Here is a 19,066-nt window from a genome sequence, read left to right as displayed (position 1 = left end):
CACCGCGCAGCTGTGTTTGGTAGGTCTACATGGCTTTTCCCGGGACTGTCCGGCCCATGGTGCATGGTCAGTACTATGGTCTGGAGTATACCTGCAGGACACAGAGCAACACAGAGTATACAGGGCAACAACCGCTGCACATATGTTCAAACAGCTCCCTCTGCTGTTTTCAAAGGGGAACAGCAGAAGAACGAGCACAACCATCCTATATCTTGTGATTCCTCTCGTGGCATTTAAGACAGTATTACTCTATCATATCCTTTTTTGTGCCATAATCGAAGAAACAAAAAAGGATTCTACTTTTGACACTAAGCAATGACTTCTTACTTCTTGAATAGAATACCCAGCCTACTAGAGCCTGGATTTGAGCTATAAGGAGAAAAAATTTGAGCAACTGTGATGACACCATGACAGCAAACTTACTTATCCCAGCAGAAGAACGTATGTTCAGGGCTACTTAACATCATATTCCACACATTTTAGATTATGCATTAATGTCCATCTTTTATACAACAGAATTGGTTTGATTTCTAAAGTACCACATTTCATCATTTTAATTAATGTAACAAATGGGTATAACGGATGTTACAATCAGAACCTGTGTCATCAGAACCTTAACCTTCAGATAGAGGACACATAGGCCACATAGACAAGGTTTTTCTTATTCTCAATATATGGAGAACAGGCAGAGGCTGCACTAGCACTGACTCATGACTGGCTGCAGATGCTGGGGTTTAGGGAGTGAACATTCAAATCAGAGAGAACCCTGTGGAAAATGCTTTTCAAACATATTTGGCAGCTGAGTGGCTAGCACTCGCGCCTCACAGCAACAAGGTTGCTGTTTCTCCCTGTGTCTGGGTGTGTTTCTCAAGGTACTCCTCAAGCTTTTAGAAATAAATACTATGTTAGAAGAAAACACTACCAAAGATATCAAATGCATAATGTCAAATATGCGTAGCACAATCCCACGTTTTCTGGTGAGGGGACTCTATTTCCAAACAAATCAATCCAAATGATAAGAACTAACAGCAAACAATTTGCATCAGGACATTCAGCAAAACTTTGGGCACTGTAACCTTGAAAAGCAAAATTAATAACAATTCAAAAATAAAGCAACATTTATCTTTTCATCTGAATTACTATCTTCTTGAGTTCAACAACTGTGTGTTATCTGAAGAGGTCACAGAATCCACTGGCCTGCTTCACACTCTGAGGTTTGATGTAATGGACTAGCTCACTTTTACAAAGAAGGAAACATTCGATCTGAAGGTGTGAGTTGGGCCAAATGGAGGCTGGTTAGGCTGCTTGGACCCCAGACCACAGATGCTTATGACAGGTTTTGATCATTCTCTAATTTTGACTTAATTTGGTGGAATACTACCTGATATAAATATAAATTGCAGTTTTGAAAGTTTCAATAAGCAGTTTGTGAAAAAATAAAAATAAAAATAGTATTTTGTGTTTTAGTAAAATGAGTCGTTCATCCTGTCAGGCACTTTAAGCAGACAAAATGGTATTGCTGGGTTTCAGATGACACCACAGCATTCCAGAGGCCAATATTATTTAGACAGATGGAGGTGGCTAAAATATCATTAAAATGCAGGTTTCTGTTGTAATATAGTGAATTCTGGGGTTAGTCAATTATAGAAACTATTCAGCATTTGTGAATTTCCCTTTTATATATTTAAATAAAATAAATTAAATAAAGGAAAGTTGTTTGCAGTTTACCCATTCTAGCCAAATGTCTTGCTAATCTCTTACAGCAATTCTAGTCTGAGATAAATATTATAAAACCAAAATACAATGTGTATTTGTCTTTAGAAGTAACCTATTATTGCTCTGAAGCTGCAATGCTTATTTAAAATTATTAATAAAAAAGTACTTTCAATACTCAAGAAACGTCTAAAGCCTAACCCTAACCCTAAATAGCCTATTCCAGTACTTTAACATAAGTAATAATATGACACTGCTACTTTTACTTGTATTGGAGCAATATTTGACCAGGTGTATCGTTACTTAACTGAACTAAAGAAATGCCTTACTGTCTAGAAATACTATCTAGAAGTACTTTTTAGAAGTACATGCCTTTGTCTCGGGCACTGACAATGACATTTTCCTCCCCAGCGCGAGAGGGCGCCTCACACGGACAGAGGAGTGCATACGAGTTCCGTGATGCGTGATGGACGTTGTTCGCTATTAGTCTTTAGCTTCGGTCTGTTATTCACTTTAAAGGTCATGTTTCTAGTGTGTCCATGTTTCTAGTGTGTTAGGTTCAGATCTGCTCGTGATCAAAGAACAAAGATGTGGGCCGAGCGGAGCACAGACGATCTGTTCGATAGCATCCTCATGGCGGAGGAAAGGTGCGTGTAAGAGTACTCCGTTACTTTTACTGTTACTGTTACTAACCATTACTAGAGTTTACATGTCAAAGACGGTGACATGCCGCAGCATCCTCATGGCGGAGGAAAGGTACTGTTTATGTATACAGTCTCTATGGTACTGTTACTGTCATGTCGTAGATGGTCTCATATGCAACATGAACCAGACCTCCGGATTCTTCTCATTATGAAACAGACTCAGAAGGTGATTGATACAAACCGACATGCGAACATGACAGAACAGTTTAAACAGCACTTCGGTTACGGACAGCAAATACTCTGTTATCTTTCTAGTCTTTTCAGCGTGCTGTTGTGACGCTCTGTCCACCTGCTCACTGAACAAACTGGAGAAGCCCTGGTTTTCACTGTCTACAGTGTATCATCAATCATATTCCCAGATGGGATCAGAGACAGAATACCCTATTGGTTATGTTGTACTTTGCCATGAAATATCCAAAAGGTAAATGCAAAAAAAAAAAAAAATAGTTGCACCATCACTGAGTAGACCCTATGAATCGTTATATAGCCACATAAATCTGCATGTGAGCCATATTCATTTTAGTTGCCTCATTTCTATTAATATTTGCCAGAAGAATGTTGCGATGTCTAAAACCATGAAAAACCAAAAGCACAAAGGGCTGCACAAAGCCCTATTATTAATCTGTGATACTCTAGCCATTGGCCTAATAACTGTTCTGCTACAAATAACTGTAGTCTGCATTGTTGTATTTTTCAGTTTTGTGTTAAATAAACTACATCACTGGTCCATTTAACACAAGACCAAAGCACTGATTTCACTGATGTGTGTGCAGATTCCATGGAGAAGGTTACAAAGAGGGCTATGAGAAAGGCGCCCACAAGGGCCTACAGGAGGGCCGCAGACATGGGGCCATGCATGGGGCCCAGCTCTCTGCTGAGGTAAAAGAACATGATAACACATGCTCTTCTTTTGGTTAAATGTGTGTGGGACAGAGCACCACATAGTACAAGTCACAAGGAGGAGGAGTTTAACTTATGTCATTATGTTTGAAAACTGTTTTTCCTGTTCTGTCTATGAGTAGCTTTCAGTTGATGATGATGTGTCTAACATTGTAGGGAATAGTGTAGAAATTCATACACTGCCATGCATTTCTGCTTATCTGAACTTCTGAAATGCAAGATGGCAGCGGGATTTTATTTAACATAAAAAATGACAAATAATGTAATCTATCAAAGTCATCATTTTGAGCACAAGTCAGTTGCAAGGGCTGTCGGGTCCATGTGGAAAGTCTAATAAATTTTTGCTTGTCAAATTGACAAATGAAAATGTTTGTCTTAAGGGGTATTCCCTGATTTCATTACCTTGATAAAGGAACTAAAATAGGAAGGAATACAGATAATTGAGTTTAAAAATACCAAGACTAAATCAAGAGAATGGCGACAATGTTTTAGGACATTGCGATGAACTCAAAATGTAGGCCTTTGCAGAAACAAAGTATGAATCTTAAGCCTGTGTTTCCTGTGTGGAATGACTGCAGCCTTCCCCAGAAAAGTTTAGGGCTCAAAACTAGGCTCTATGGGGCTGATGTGGGCATAGCACCATAAAAATCCCTCCATACAAAAGGTATTTCAACAATTTCTCTTCTGTGCTCTGATTTTGGTGAAACATTCTCTTTGTTGTTATGTCAGACAGCTTCTGTTATCAAAGTGCAGTTCTCAGGGATGAAGAGAGACATTTGTGAGATCATCCTTCATGTGAAAAGTGTGAAAATGATTCTACTTTGTGCATGGGCTGTTCTTGGAGTTTCCTCTTTTACCTGTGTGAATATGCTTTACTTTAACATGGATCAAATGCAAAATGTAAAAAAAAATTGCTTTATGGTGTTGCCATAGTAAAATGAAAGCATGCACGAAATAATCTATGTAGGCTGGTGCACTTTAAAGAAATCAGGCAGTGTTCTATTCTCCGCTTTTGGTCCAATGTTGATGTAAGCTTTGACTTCTACAGGTGTCCTTTTACCATGGCTTTGCTGTCACATGGAAATGTCTCCTCTGGAACAATACAGATGCCAAAACTAGGTAGTGTTTGGCTTTATTTTTCAACTGTTGTCACTAATATTTAGTATGTTTTATCACACAAGACTCTTTGTTTTGGTGTCAGGAAACGTGTGAAGACTCTAGAAGCGTTCTTGAGTTTGATAGAGAAGTCTCTGTTAGATGATCCCCAGTCTGAGAAGCTGAAAGAAGACATGGACAAGCTCCGTGCCAAATTCAGACAGGTATGCACAAACCTGAGATTTCTTAGTATGGGTACCTGATTTTCCTGTACAGGCGTTGGTTATATGCTCAGTTACATTTACTTGAGTAACTTTTTTACAGAAATTGTAGTTGTCTAGCAGCAAACTTTTACTCTTACTTGAGTAATATTTTTATTGAAGTAAGACTACCCTTATTTCAGTAAAAGTTGTGGTTCCTCTTCCCACTGTGAGTAAGTCTACAAGAGACAAAAGCTTTATGTTGACAGTCTGAAACAATTTGAACATTTGTGTTTGCACTGCTACATCAGTTATGAATTCTGTCTCATTTTTCAGTCAGTTCTTCTGGGCACATTTAAAACGTGAACTCTGAACAGAGTCTAATCACAATCTAAACATTTGCTTTCATCCTTCCTCTTTGGCGCGGATGTCACTATTATTCAGACGTATGGATTTTATGGGTACCACGTTAGAACAGGTTTTTTTTTTTTTTTTTTTTTTTCGTTTTCTTTAAGCTGTATCAGACTACATAGACTGGTATATGACCACAGACCACTATCGATGAACCTACCTGGACCACTGCGGGATTACAGATATTCTTTTATATTACCACATGGCAATATAAAAGAAAGTACTACTTAATGTTGAAAATCACATTCTATTAAGAGTGTTTTATTTATCATCATCGTGGTATCAGAATATCATGGTATCAGAATCTAGGCTTTTCCTTAGAATTAAAATCAGGTTTGAAATGGTAGTATTGTGCCAACTCAATCCATAGTTGTTTTCTGTATTTGTTGTCGTGCAGGTGTGTTCCACGTTAAATGTCCCTGCAGACTTTAAGGACTTTTTGAAACTGGCAGCGGGAACATCCTTCTAAGCAACACAGGACCAAAGGCTGTTGTTTGTCTGGAGACTGGACAGTGCTCTGCTGCTTTCTGATGGTGGACACTGAGAGGGCAGAGTAAGAGCTGCATCAGTCTGTGTGTTCTGTGACCTGCAGTGTGGACTACCTAGAGCTCATCAGGAACACTGATTTCAGCTCTGGAGAGAGACATAGACTTAAATGCAGGATTTACTCAAACATGCGCAAATGAATCCAAACACAACTCTGTTTCTGTAAGATGACAAACGCAGATCCATGGTATGGTTACATTTTATTATTACATTATGATATGTTATGTTGTAACGTAACATAACCTTCAATATTAGCCAGTCACAGCAATAAAATGCTGCATATCTTAATTGTAAAACATAAAAAAATTACAAAAATACCTTATATTGTCAGTAGAGATAATATTTGTACACTTGGCATATTGACTATTGGCCTTAATCTCTTGCGCAGGCCAATATTTTGTATGAGCCAACCAGATGCCATAAATCTGCATCATTCTTTATCTGAACACTTAGGTGCAAAGAGGATGCTGCACAAAATGTGACCACACAGCCCTCATATTTACTTATAAAAAGAGGTTTGTGGATCATTGTGTATGAGTGTGTAGTCATTTCATTTTGGCCGTCAGTTTATCTAAAATCAGTATCTGCATTGGCCGTGGAAACCCACAGCAGTTGGTTTCTAATCATCAACCTCAAGCAAGGCTCGACTGACTGTGATCAAACCAGTTGAAGTAAATGTGATCAGCAGTAAAATGAAGACTGCATACGTATGTGCTGTTTGGGATCATCTTGAATTTGGCGCCTCATCTCTTCTAATTGCAGTGTGCTTGCAGTTGTGTGTCAGTGGGGAAATTATGAAATTGTTGATGAGCTGAACATAACTGAACGCTACAATGACATTTAAATGAAGAAAACTGGGCCGTTTTCTCATTTTTTGTAGAACAGAGCCCGCAAGAAGTTGTAATCGCATCTTTCCGCCCACAAACCTACATCACCCATGTTCCCACACGACAATCTTCCATAAATATACAAATACATGATACAAAACTGTACACAGCAACAAACCTGATGTGACGTGCGATAGTTTCATTAGTGGGATGCATGGTGATTGTGTTGTGATAGTGCTCAGAAGGGGGAATGACTTAATGCTGGGAGCAAAAGAAGGAGTTTATAATAATAATAATCATTTACATATATATGAAAATCTGCCTCAGATCCAGTTTACAGTTATATTACTTCATAAATCAAAGTTATTGTAAGCTTTTTAAGTTGTCAGTGACATAGATTTACTGTTTTATTTACTCATATTTAGATATTTAATAATTTGAAAAAGCATACATTATATTAAAATGGTTTATTGCTGTATTTTGCAGTTTCATCATTAAAGAAAATTTTGTGTCCATTGTCACTTTATATTTTTTCCCCTTCTGTTATTGTCAGAGGTCGGCACAGTAGCCAAAATTGTACTCGTAAGAGTAAACTTCAAAATAATGTTACTCAAGTAGAAGTACAAAGTAGTGATCCAAAAAATTATCCCAGTGACAGTAAAACAGTATTTGAGAGAAGAGTAACTGTCGGGACGTAACAACAGAGTCAAAGCAGCATCAGACTGGAACAATTTGCCAAACTCTCTGTGCTCCACATCATCATTCCATATCTTTAAGACAGACTTATTCATTCATCTTAAAACACAATGTGACTGCTTTTAGTGAGGGGCCTGTTTGATTGTTATATTAACGTTTCTCTATGTTTATCTTTAATGTCTGTGTCTATGTATTTTGTCTTATCGTTCTGTGTTTCTGTTTATTAGATATGTTGTTTTGTTATTGTATTGTTTTGTTTTGCTTGTTTGTATTTTTGCGACTTGTTGTATTCTTTGGATGCTAAGGATCCCCCTCGAAAACGAGGTGACTCACCTTAAGGGGCTTTTCCTTAATAAAATAAACGTAATAATAATAATTTGATTATTAATTTGAAGAGAAGGCAGTGTGAAGGGCAAAACATTAATTAATGCACAAAATCTAATATTTTCAAAGGATAGACAAATGTTGACTTAAGTTAAAAAAAAAAAAAATTACTGAAGTATGCTGCCAGACAAGTGACAAGTATAATTACTTTAAAAAGTTACTCAAGTAAACGTAACTGGATACTACCCACCTCTTGTGATTGCACAACTTTTCCTGAGCCACCAGAGGGCACTGTTGTTGAAAACACTTAATGGCAATATCTTGTTGAACTATTTTAACAGTTGATATGTTGTTTGCTGTTCACACAGTGGTGTCCAATAAAATCAGAGCTCTACTTCATGGTACTTCAGACTTTTCATTTTGTCCAGATGGGGCTCTAACTTAAGAAAATTGTGGTAATGGTGTAATTCTGTATATTTAATTGTACTGTAGCACAAAATTAAATGACAGTGTTTCATAATTATATCAAATGTATTATTATAATTGGATCTTTGTTTGCTTCTTTAGTTCCACTGAGCTTCCGTCCTGCCCCCCACCCAACCCCGCCCTACTCAGCTTGCTCACCTGCTCTCCACGTCCCAGTGTGAGGTGTGAAATTGCAATCTGCGCTCTGAAAACATGAACACAACTTTGTATGCTTCTGTTAACACTAGCTCTACTGTGGCCCTTTAAGTGCGGCCCCTGCCCTTTTGAGCCCTGTGTAAGGGGCCCCCAGCATGTACTAAGTGTATACATGCTGTTAGCCCGAGTGCTCACACCCGGCCACAATAGCATCAGAAAGCTCCAGAAGGGCCAGCTCAGCCTTTGTCCACCTGGCCCTCTTTTCAAATCCATGTCCAGAGGCTCGATGACAATTCCCCCCCCACCCGGGTTACTGTAGCAGCTGGTTGGTGCATGGCGCTGGGGTGGCAGGTGAATGCTGTCCTCTAGTCGGCAGCTTCAGAGGGGTCACAGTGAAAGGAAAGAGAGGGCTTCTGGGGAGGCTCATTATGCACACGGGGCCCAAAGGAGCACTGAGCACACAGTGGCCGGCCGCGGCTGGCAGCAGCCTGCCGTCCAAGAAAAATTTAGTCCAGGCAACTAATGCCCTCAGCACAGAGAGTCTCTCAAACCTTTCACACAAATGTCTCCCTGCACAATGTTTTCTTCTTCAGGTACCACCAGTTATATGTGGTCCTACACTATTTCTATTGAAGTTTTAAAGCAGACCTATTATGCATAATCGGCATTTCAGAGATTTTAACCCTGTTATAATTGTTTCCACTTCTCATTTTCCCTATTTTACCCCAAAGTTGTATTTGGAGCTACTCTGTACTAACTTTACTTTCCAATTTTATTTTCTTAATCAGTGATACCTGTAGGTTTTGGCAGCTTCGCATAGTCAAATAGAAAAAAATCGGCTGCTCCATAGCATGATCTGCTGCTATCCATAGGAGGTGCCACCTCTTTGTTGTGATGTCTGCTCCCATTGGGCACCGCAGTTTTCTATCTCAGAAGTCAGTGGACTTGTTTCTTGTATTAAATCTTTTTACATGAATATGGTGGTATTTACTGCAGACAGAAGCACAATATGCCTTCTTTAAGGGTCCTGTGTTACACAGTTATTGTAATATTGTAAAGTATTGTCCTTTTGGTGCTCTTCAGTGTAGGGACCAGTTTCAAATACAAAGTAGGAAAAAACTGAGGCAAATAAAATTAAAATCACGCCAACGCGTTTTGGCCCTTCGGCCTTCAGCAGGGCAAACTGACGTGATTGGCATGATTTTAATTTTATCTGCCATGTCGTATTAAAGGCTTTTCATTATTTTGTACTTTTTGAGTGCCTCAGTTTTTTCCCACTTTGATTCTTGAAAGTTGTTTGTTTGTTTGTTTTTTTGTCTTATTTTGGTTTGTTTTGTTTTGTTTTGTTTCATTCACACGTTCCAGAAATCTGTCCACATCGCCAAAGCTCAAAATGTTCTTTTCCACCTGGTTGGTAAGTTTTCAAGTTAACAGCTCCTTTTACCTTTAGTTCAGTAGAGATTGGCAATTCTAGAGAAAGTATTACAACATGATATCACAAGGTGGGGTGTTTTCTGTTTGAGAGAACTCAGCCTAAATATGCAGGTATGTTTGTGATGAAGAGACCACATTATTAAGTTAGAAAATAGTGTAATATCAGTAATATCAGCCCTTTCAGCAATGATAAACCCAAGGAAGTGGGTCCTGTGTTGACCAGAGGCTGGTAGTGCTCTATGAGGTTATTTTGGTCTCATTAATATTCACAAATACACAGATGGTGATCTACAAATAGTCACTGATTTGTACATATGTTTTGATGTCCACAAGAAATCCAGAGAGAAATCCACAAAGTCAGACAAATCCATAAAGTCAGACAGATCCACAAATACAGACACGTACACGTACAGCAGGGGGCAGCAGCTGCACACGAAACATTTGACACTGCCGAAATGGAAGCGTCTCTTGCTAACTTAACGTCACTTAGGCTAATGTTTACCTTTATCAAACACCTCAACAGCTAAGGACTAAACCAGAACTGAACCAGGACTGAACTAGGACTAAAACAGGACTAAACCAGAACCGACTGTCTGAATGACCCGGAGGTGTGCCCGCGCAGACCGTCGGGTGACCGCGAGTGAAAGGACCGACTCAGAGCTCCGCGCCTCGCGGGGCTAAACGCGGCCGTCACCCGAACGCGCTTTGCGGACAACGTGCTCCACGGCTCGGGGTCCTCCCTCTCTCAAGTCAAAGATTAGTCCTGGTTTAGACCTGGACTGAACCAGGACTGAACCTGGACTAAAACAGGTCTAAACCAGGATGGTTTGAACATTTGTGTTTCTTACACCGCTCCTTCAGATATGATTTATTTGGTCTCAATTTTGTGTCTATCCTTTGACCAGATTATCTGCATTATTTCATGTTTAGTCCTTCACATTCATGAACTTAAATGTATAAATCAAATGTTATGTCCAGACAATTACTCTTTAAGTTACTCTTACTTCATTTGTAGTTTTCCCAAATACTTTTTACTCAGACTTTAAGTAATTTCTTGGACCACTGCTTTGTACTTATACTTCAGTATTATTCTGAAGTAACATTACTCTTACTAATATTACTCATTGTGGCTATACCGGCTTGTAAAAGCCTGATCCCTTCAGATCTCAGAAGCTCAGCAGGGACGGGCCTGGTCAGTACTTGGATGGGAGACCACTGGGAAAATCAGGTGCCACAGGAGGCGCCAGTGGGAATAACTGTCATTGTGTCCTTAGGCAAGACACTTCACCCACATTGCCTGGTGTGTGCGTGAGTGATGGTGGTGGTCGGAGGGACAGATGGCGCTGATTGGCATTGCAGCTGCGCTTCTGTCAGTCTGCCCCAGGGCAGCTGTGGCTACAATAATAGCTTACCATCACCAGGTATAGAGTGAATGAATAATGCTGAATAATGTCCTGTAAAGTGTCTGTGAAAAGCATTATATAAATAAAGGTTTACTTACTTACTTACTCTTATTTGAGTACAATTTTTACTTCTCTTTCCAGTTGAAATCCTGGCATTACCACTGTGCAGCTAATAACATGATTGTTAAAAGTCTTTATGTGCTCCAAGTATTTTTCCCAAAAAGGACAATTTACAGTTTTTCTCAGTTGTTTTAGCACACTTTTTGAAACTTGGTTTAGTTTGATCTTTTGATCAAGCATGTATCTGTCAGGGGCACAGAAGCTCACATTAGTTGGAACATTTCTCATCAGCTCACACAGTTCTCAGGCTCTTTCTCAGGACATTTGGCACAGCTCTTATTCACAAACACATATGATCAGTGTCACCATGTTTTTGTTTGTTTTTTAGCACTACAGCTCTGTTCTCATGTGCTAAAGGACTTTGGCCCAAACCCTGTCACCTTCAATATAGAACCTCAGACAGAACAGCAAATCAAATTTTGTGAGCAACAAAAGTCTAACAGCAAAGGATTTCACACATGAGTCAGGGAGAAAGTAGACACTGAGCACATGTATAGATTACATACAGATTTTCTGAGATATATAGTTCTGTTTAATTTTTAAGAGCACATTATATGTTATGGTATTTGCTATTCCAACATCTTTCAATTTTCTTCTGCTTAAATATATTTGATCAAATACTGTAAACAGTTGGTAATGTACTTTTATATTTTACATAACACAATACAGAAGCACAGCTTTTCCAGTCTTAAATTCATCTGTGTGAAACCCAATAGCTGACTGCACTAAACCAGTGATTCTCTGTTGTTACTGAGAGCAGGACTTATAGTTTTGAGTTGCATTGTGAATGAATGAAAAAGCGCAAAAAAATACATGATTAAAGTGTAAGAGTTTTTATGGTAAAACTTGCTTTAAGAAGATGATCGATCAGTTTTGAATGAAAAACTTCCTTTTGCTGAGATTAAATTTTGTTTAGGAAAATCATGACCCTGTTTAGGATTTTGTGTGAGCTGTTTTGCAAATGTCAATTTTCAATAGAGAAAAGTGCCAGTGTGATAAAAAAAAAAAATGTAATTGATTCTAGAGTTGCAGGCCAGCACAGACCCCACTGCACAAACCCACATTCTGCACTGTTTGTCTGCTTCTGTTTGTTGTGTTTACTATGCCATGGTCACTCTGCTTTTTCGACTTCTCCCCAACTCTGAAAGTCACCCCCACAGCTAAGGGCCAGCCTGCAGACGACAATTATCAAATGAGTGAGAGAGTGAATGGAAGGCTGTGCATGCGTGCAAATGGAGAGGCGCTCAAAAGGACAAGGCCAGTGTGAGTGGAAGAGAGTGGAGGAGGAGTGCGGGCGCCTAGCACAGAATGTTGAGGAATGCAGGGAGCAGGTGGTGAGTGGTGACATGAAAAGCTCTGGTGACAAATGCAGCCGTGCGCTCCACACAGAGACCACTGAATGCACGAGCTGCCAGCACACCGCCACTGTGCGTGCGTGTGTGCGTTTGTGAGTGTGTGTGTGTATGTGTGTGTGACAACACAAACAAGAGGCTTATAGTTTGGTTTTTTTTTGTTGTTTTTTTTCAAGCACTTTGGCACGTTTTCTATTATTTGCAAAAACAGCTCACACAAAATCCTAAACAGAATTTTTGTTTTCCAAAACAAAGTTTGATCTCAACACAATGCAGTTTTTCATTCAAAGCTGATCAATCATCTCCCAAAAGCAATTTTTTACCATCAGAACACTCAGTGATGTGTTTTTTTTTTCTGTGCTTTTTCTTTCTTGCGACAGAGAAGCTCAGAGCCTCAGTCTTGCTCTCAGGGACCACAGAGAATCATAGTCTGACACTGGGGTTCACTCTTTACACAGATTAATTTTGTACTGTAAAAGCTGTATTTTTTTGTCTAAAACCTGTCTGTATTATGTAAAAGTGCATTACCAGTAGATGTTGCAGTATTTGATCAAAAATATTTATGCAGAAGAAAACTGAATACAAATACATCACACACTGTAACACACTATAATGTGCTGTAATATATAATGTGTCAATCAAACAAGAACTGGTATGCATCTGAACATCTGTATGTAGTCTATACATGTATTCCATATTGATTTGCCGTTATGGTTGAGCTTCTATATTGGAAGTGACAGAATCTGGGCCAAAGTCCTTTACCATGTAAGAACATCTCTGTATTCTTGGAAGAAAACAGGGTGAATTCACTGATCATGTATGTTTGTGAATGAGAGCTGTGTCAAGTGGTCTGAGAAAAGCCTGAGAACTGTGTGAACTGATGAGAAAAGTTCCAAATTATTTGATCAGCTGTGGCACTGTTATGAAAGACAGTATGTTTTAATCAAATGGTCAAAAAATAAAAAATTAAAAATTTGCTAAAACAAATGGGGAAAAAAAAAAAATCTTAGCCAGTAACGTAGTAATTGGCAACGGTTATTGTTCTTCGTCGGTTTCCTAAGTTCTTTCATTATAATTTTTCCTTGCAGATGATTGCGATTTTTACCCCCTGAACGTTGATGAAAAGTCCGGTGAAAAATTTGATAAAATGGGCATCGCAACAATGCCCAAAGTGACCCCACTCAACAGCGCCCCCTGGAAATGGAAAATTTAGAAAATGAATGGGAGGCTGAGATGCATATTTTGGCGTAGGTTCATGAAATTCAGAACAGTGATAGAACTCAAGGAGACAAGCAAAAAAGTCAATCATTGTGCACCCCCATGATGAACAGGAAGTCTGTTACGTGCCACTGGAGTGGACCCAAAAAAAGGACTCAAAACAAGGACAAGGTGCAAAAGTAACAAGGGTTTATTAACCAGGGTGGACAGGTGGAGAAGAGATGAGGAGCCAGCTGCCGGGATGCAGGAGTCTTCAATGGCGGGAACTAGGAGTACAAAAAATGCAGGTAAGTATACAGCGAGTGAGGGAAAAATCAAAAACTGAGCCGACAGGGAAATCACCATCTGGTAGACGAAACAATCTGGCAGAGTCTGGCAGGAGAGCTGGGCCTTTGTAGCAGGCTTGATTGGAGATGGAAAGCAGGTGCTCCCAGCAGACTTCGCCCACGTCCACACCCAGAAGACTCAGGACAGGCAGGGGCGTGACAAAGTCAGCCATATTGGATCAAAATTTCACCACCGTTTTGACTTGGGTGTCTACAGAAAGATTCAAGTCCCCAGGGTTTGGTCCAAATGAGCTCAGATTTGACATGTCACATATAGAGACAAAAAATTTTCAATTTTTGGGGGGGGGGGGGGGGGGTACTCCTTACGGTTTGCCCGTAGCATGTTGGTGAAAAACACCTTAATTTCCTGTTTCTTCGGTGACCTGTCACGGCTACAGGCATTGGCCTAGAGAGTCAAATTCAAATCACAATTGTGTGATCCAGGCCTGAATGTAATGAAATATGAACTCTATAATAAAAGTGAACTCTATAGCGCCCCCTAGCATAGACATGAAACGTCAACATTATCGGATTTGGACCAAATTCGGGGATTAAATTCTATGGAGGATTATGAGCAAAAATATATATTATGGACATGGGGCATTTTTCATGGTTGGCCAGGAGGGGCGCAATGAATCCCCCAAAAATATTGTAAAAATTATTATACACACGTTTAGTCCAATTGTGCTGAAATTTCTATCAGTCATACACTGCATGACCCTGATTCCATTGATATGTGAAACACAATTATCAGTGCTACAGCGCCACCTATAGGAATGCACAAATTTTACTATGAGGAGAAATAAAATTTACGTTCATTCGTGAAACTTTGCAGAACATTCACTGACGTGCTCCTAATCATAAAAGTCAAAGAGACCTATGCCCTAGTTTTTACACTTTTGCCTCTAGAATCATTCACATTATCCAATTTTAACCCTTGTAAGGTCTTCGTTTTTTTGTTACACAGGGAGTCCTGCTGGGTCTGGTGGACCCATTGCACTTTGGGGCTTTTACATCATCATATTTAAACCTTTTTTTCTAAAAATTCTCAGCAGATGCTTAATTCATCTCATTTGGAAGTAGTATTAACAACTTATTGTTAAATTTGCTCCCTTTACCTTTGTTAAATTACATTAATGAATAAAAAGACCACTCGTTTTTGTAAAGGTTAGGGTTATTAAAATAGAACAAAATAAAGAAATGCATCATATAACAGTCATGACTGGATAATAATCAAACAATTTACAAATGAAAAAAGTTCTCACAACACTATAGTGAACTATTCATTGAGTTTCAGCAGAAATTTAACTTACAGAGGTGAGTTTACACAACATCTCTCTGAACAAGACATTAGTTCCACATTTCAGACATTTTCATGACAGACTATATCACACGAGGGGCAGAGTTTCACTGTGTCTATTGCAGATGTACTTTTTACACTTGGTGAAACACCAAGTGTAAAAAGTGCGCGAAAACACAGAAAAACATGGAAAACACTGGCAAGGATAAAAATCTCAAAGTAGGCATTAGTTTCATCAAAAACCTTCCTCCCTTCCTCACTCCTTCCTTTTATATTGGTGCAGTCCACGATCATGTTCTTGATCTGGGGTGGCATGAAAATGTCAAAAGAAGACCTGATGTCATCTACATGTGTGACTGCCGAGCGTGTAGGCCCTGGCACCTTCAGTATCATGTTGGGAGCCATGTGAAGGCCTTGTCTTGAAGTGGAATATCATTGAATTTTTCCATCTTTTCTCAATCATACATTGTTCCCTCCTATGTCTCGCTGCTCACCAGCTCACCTCTCATAAGTTGGTCCTTGGACCAACTGCTGGCAGACTGGTCCTATGGCTGAGGTCTGCTTGAGTTTTGCTGGCTGTTCATGGTTGCTCCTGCTCCTGGCTCTGTTGGCTGATCTTCACCCTCCTCTCCCCTTCCTCTTCAAACTCACTCTCTGATCTTGAATTTTCACAAATTTGATCTTCATTCTCAGAGACATCTTCCTCAGCTGCACCATCAAACCCCTCTTCTAGAATCAGTTCCATCACAGTCTGAACTGAGAATTTCTTCACCATCATGATCAGTTGTGATTGGGATTCTCACTGACAGAGATGTTTATGTGGACCCCTTGATTCATTCATTTATTCATTCAGACAGAGGGTGAGATGTGGGTGCAGATAGTGTTGGGTGCACACACAACACACACACACAACACATACACAACACACACACACACACCACATACAAAACACACACACCACATACAAAACACACACGCACCACATACAAAACACACACACACACCACATACAAAACACACACAACAAACACAACACATACACAACACACACACAACACAGACAACACACACAACACAAACAACACACACAACACAAACAACACACACAACACACACAGGCCCAAAGAGGAGAAAGGGGAAATGAGGAGCTATGATTTTCATACTTTCAGTAGATTCGGGTCCAGTGGACCCGAAGACCCTGTATGTAATATAAGTGTGAAGGGGGTGGAATCAAGGGGGGGTCAGTTAATTTTTTTTCTGATTCATGTTCCTCACTCAAAATGAGCCAAGGCCAAATCATCTCGGGCTGAAAAAATTATTCTTTGTATAATTTTTCTAAAGTTAAAACCTGAAAACGGGTCCCACAGACCCGAAGACCTTACAAGGGTTAAAGATATACTGTGTAGCTTTTCTGGTGGAGGGTGTGTTTTTATGCACAGTCTTAGTCTGACAGTGCTGTTGACCATAAAGTCACGTGACCTGTGACCTAGTTTCTATAGTTTATCTCTAGACTCAATCACAGGTACCAATTTTAAAGTTACACTATGTGATTTTTCTGGTGGACGAGCTGTCGGTCTGGGCAGCTGTCAGGAAGTGAGAGACCCTGGGGGTCGCATGGGAGGGCCGTGCCCACCGGGGCGTGGGCCACCCATCACGTCAGTCAAAAAAAAGCAGAACACTGTTCACGTATCAGAATATTTAGGCCCGAGCCCCGACAGGGCGTAGGGCCTATTGCTTTCGCTACAAGGAGCAAATGGGGAGCGACGTGCGCATGGGCGATTGCGACAGGACGACATGCAGCTTTGTCCTCGGTCGCCCCCGGCACAAACAGCAGTATCCCAGTAACCCACGCCCAAGGCCTGAGCCATATTTACTACTGCTAAAATGAATGGAAGTCAATGGAAGGTGATGGGTGACCTCGACGAGATGGTGCAGATGCGCCCGTCACTCACCAATGACCCCACGGTGACGTGGGGAATATCGAGAACTTTCAAAAAATGTATAATATGTTCGGATATATTGCTTTTGCTCTAATTATTATTATTTTATTTTATATTATTATTATTATGCTCTCTGAGCTCTAATTTGACCCCCTAAACAAGTAAAAAAACTCACCAAACTTTTCCCAAAATTCAGAAGGGGCGAAAAATTTGATAAAACATAGGTTTCATGCATGGACATAAAAAAAATGGCGACACACTCCCATAGGCGCAATGTATTTTGAGTTTTCCAGGTGGCGACCTGGAAAACTCAAAATTCATTGCGCCTATGGGAGACGTCCCGACGTCAACTTTGTCGTAGAGCCACGAAATTCAGAACACACATTGGTAATGTGAAGAATTTTCAAATTTGGGAATTCGATTCTATTAACAACTAGAAGCAAAAACATATATTACTGATATGGGGCATTTTTCACGGTTAGCCAGCAGGGGGTGCAAAAATTCCTAAAAAAAAATAAAAATTAGGGCTGGGCAAGTCAACGCGTTAATTTAACTAATCAATTCATTAACACCGACAATTATTTTAACGCCGTTTACGCAGTTTTTATTATTTACTTATTTTTTTTATTGTAAACGTCTGTTGCTCACTGGCTTTTATTTTGGAAAAAGTCCACCGTGAGCATTTCTTTAAGTTTGACATCTTTCCTTTACACTTTTTTCACTTTATTCTGACCACGTGAGATGCAACATGTCCGAGCCTCCACAAGCTGCGGGCACGGCCAGGCTACGGAGCCGGAACCAGACGGACCAGCCGCAGGCTCCTAGCTCCGACCCGGCCGTGTGCTCCGGTTCACGGGTCTTTGTCTTCTCCTTCTTCCAGACGCCCCTGAGTGTCGCTGCGGTCTCACTTACATTATACTATTACACGGTATTCACGAAGGCCCGGAAGATTTCGTGATATGATCCCGCCCAAAGTCAATGAAATATGATTGGCTAAGACAACTGTCAATCTCAAACTTTGCTCCAGCCACAGGTTCAGTGCTGCAGGGAGAGTCACTGATTTACCCAGATACCATTGGAAGAAAAATTGTGTGATTGGTCCATTTCCATTCCATTATATTAACTTTGTTAATATTGTTTTCCAAGAAATATCAGTCTAAGTTTATAACAGTGATCTAGCTATTATTACTAGCAGTAGTGTTTATTAATCGCTGAATAAAAAATATTGGAAAAATATATTAGTAGTACAAAAATTAATTCAATATCTTGGGCCTTCACTGAATACCTTGAAGGCTTGAGGGTTTCCCTCTGAAAGAAATGCTGTTTGCACAACAAATGTCTGGCTCTTTCATTTACATTTCCAATAAAAGTGCACTATAAGCTACTTTTTAATTTGTTAATTGGTTTAACATGTGATTAATCGCAATTAATCCTGATTAATTCGATTAATTTTTTTTTTTTTGCCCAGCCCCAAAAAAAATACATTTAAAGGTGCACTATGTAATTTTTCTGGTGGAGGATGTCTTGGCACACAAAGTTAGAAAAATGGCAGGGTTAGGTGAGGAGTTATTGTTAGGGTTAGGATTAGAGTTGGGTTTGGGGCTATGGTTAGGGTTACGACTACGGTTATGTTTAAGGTTAGGGTAATATTTAAGATGAGACTTGAGGGTTAGGGTTAGTGTGGGGTGCGGCATTAGCAGGGCGTGACATTTGCGAGGGGAGGCGTGTGCACTGGGCGAGGGCCATTTGACGCCGCTTGTGGCGCCCAAGCGCCAGAGGCTGGTGAAGGGCCTATTAGTATCACAAAGCGATGCTCCTAGTGGCCGAAAAATGGAATGGCGCGACGTGACTCGCCCGTAGTGACCAGGGACCCTCGCCATGATGTAGCAATGCGTTTCTGAAAATGTATAGTTTGTCGGCCAAAATAAAGCGGAAC

The 19,066-nt window shown here is 40.0% G+C and overlaps 1 protein-coding gene and 1 pseudogene across 3 annotated transcripts; both read left to right on the top strand.

Moving 5' to 3' along the window:
• Window positions 1-2,145: 2,145 nt before the first annotated feature.
• Window positions 2,146-8,034, top strand: lto1 (LTO1 maturation factor of ABCE1). Of its 3 annotated transcripts, XM_055154853.1 has the most exons (6): window positions 2,146-2,360; window positions 3,191-3,296; window positions 4,366-4,436; window positions 4,519-4,636; window positions 7,785-7,871; window positions 7,984-8,034. In XM_055154853.1, the coding sequence occupies exons 1-5, from the start codon at window positions 2,302-2,304 to the stop codon at window positions 7,854-7,856; spliced, it is 426 nt and encodes a 141-aa protein (XP_055010828.1). In that variant the 5' UTR covers window positions 2,146-2,301; the 3' UTR covers window positions 7,857-7,871; window positions 7,984-8,034. The 3 variants fall into 3 exon arrangements, with proteins under 3 accessions (XP_055010828.1, XP_020790442.1, XP_020790443.1); XM_020934783.2 differs by lacking the exons at window positions 7,785-7,871; window positions 7,984-8,034 and adding an exon at window positions 5,421-6,922; XM_020934784.2 differs by lacking the exons at window positions 2,146-2,360; window positions 7,785-7,871; window positions 7,984-8,034 and adding exons at window positions 2,429-2,469; window positions 5,421-6,922.
• A 2,559-nt stretch (window positions 8,035-10,593) lies between these two features.
• On the top strand, window positions 10,594-10,711 carry LOC129409298 (5S ribosomal RNA; annotated as a pseudogene).
• Window positions 10,712-19,066: the final 8,355 nt, after the last annotated feature.

Source organism: Boleophthalmus pectinirostris, unplaced genomic scaffold, assembly GCF_026225935.1.
Source record: "Boleophthalmus pectinirostris isolate CB_2022bp ecotype Guang Dong unplaced genomic scaffold, ASM2622593v1 HiC_scaffold_19, whole genome shotgun sequence".
Lineage (NCBI taxonomy): Eukaryota > Metazoa > Chordata > Actinopteri > Gobiiformes > Gobiidae > Boleophthalmus > Boleophthalmus pectinirostris.
This window is presented reverse-complemented; position numbering and strand designations above follow the sequence as displayed.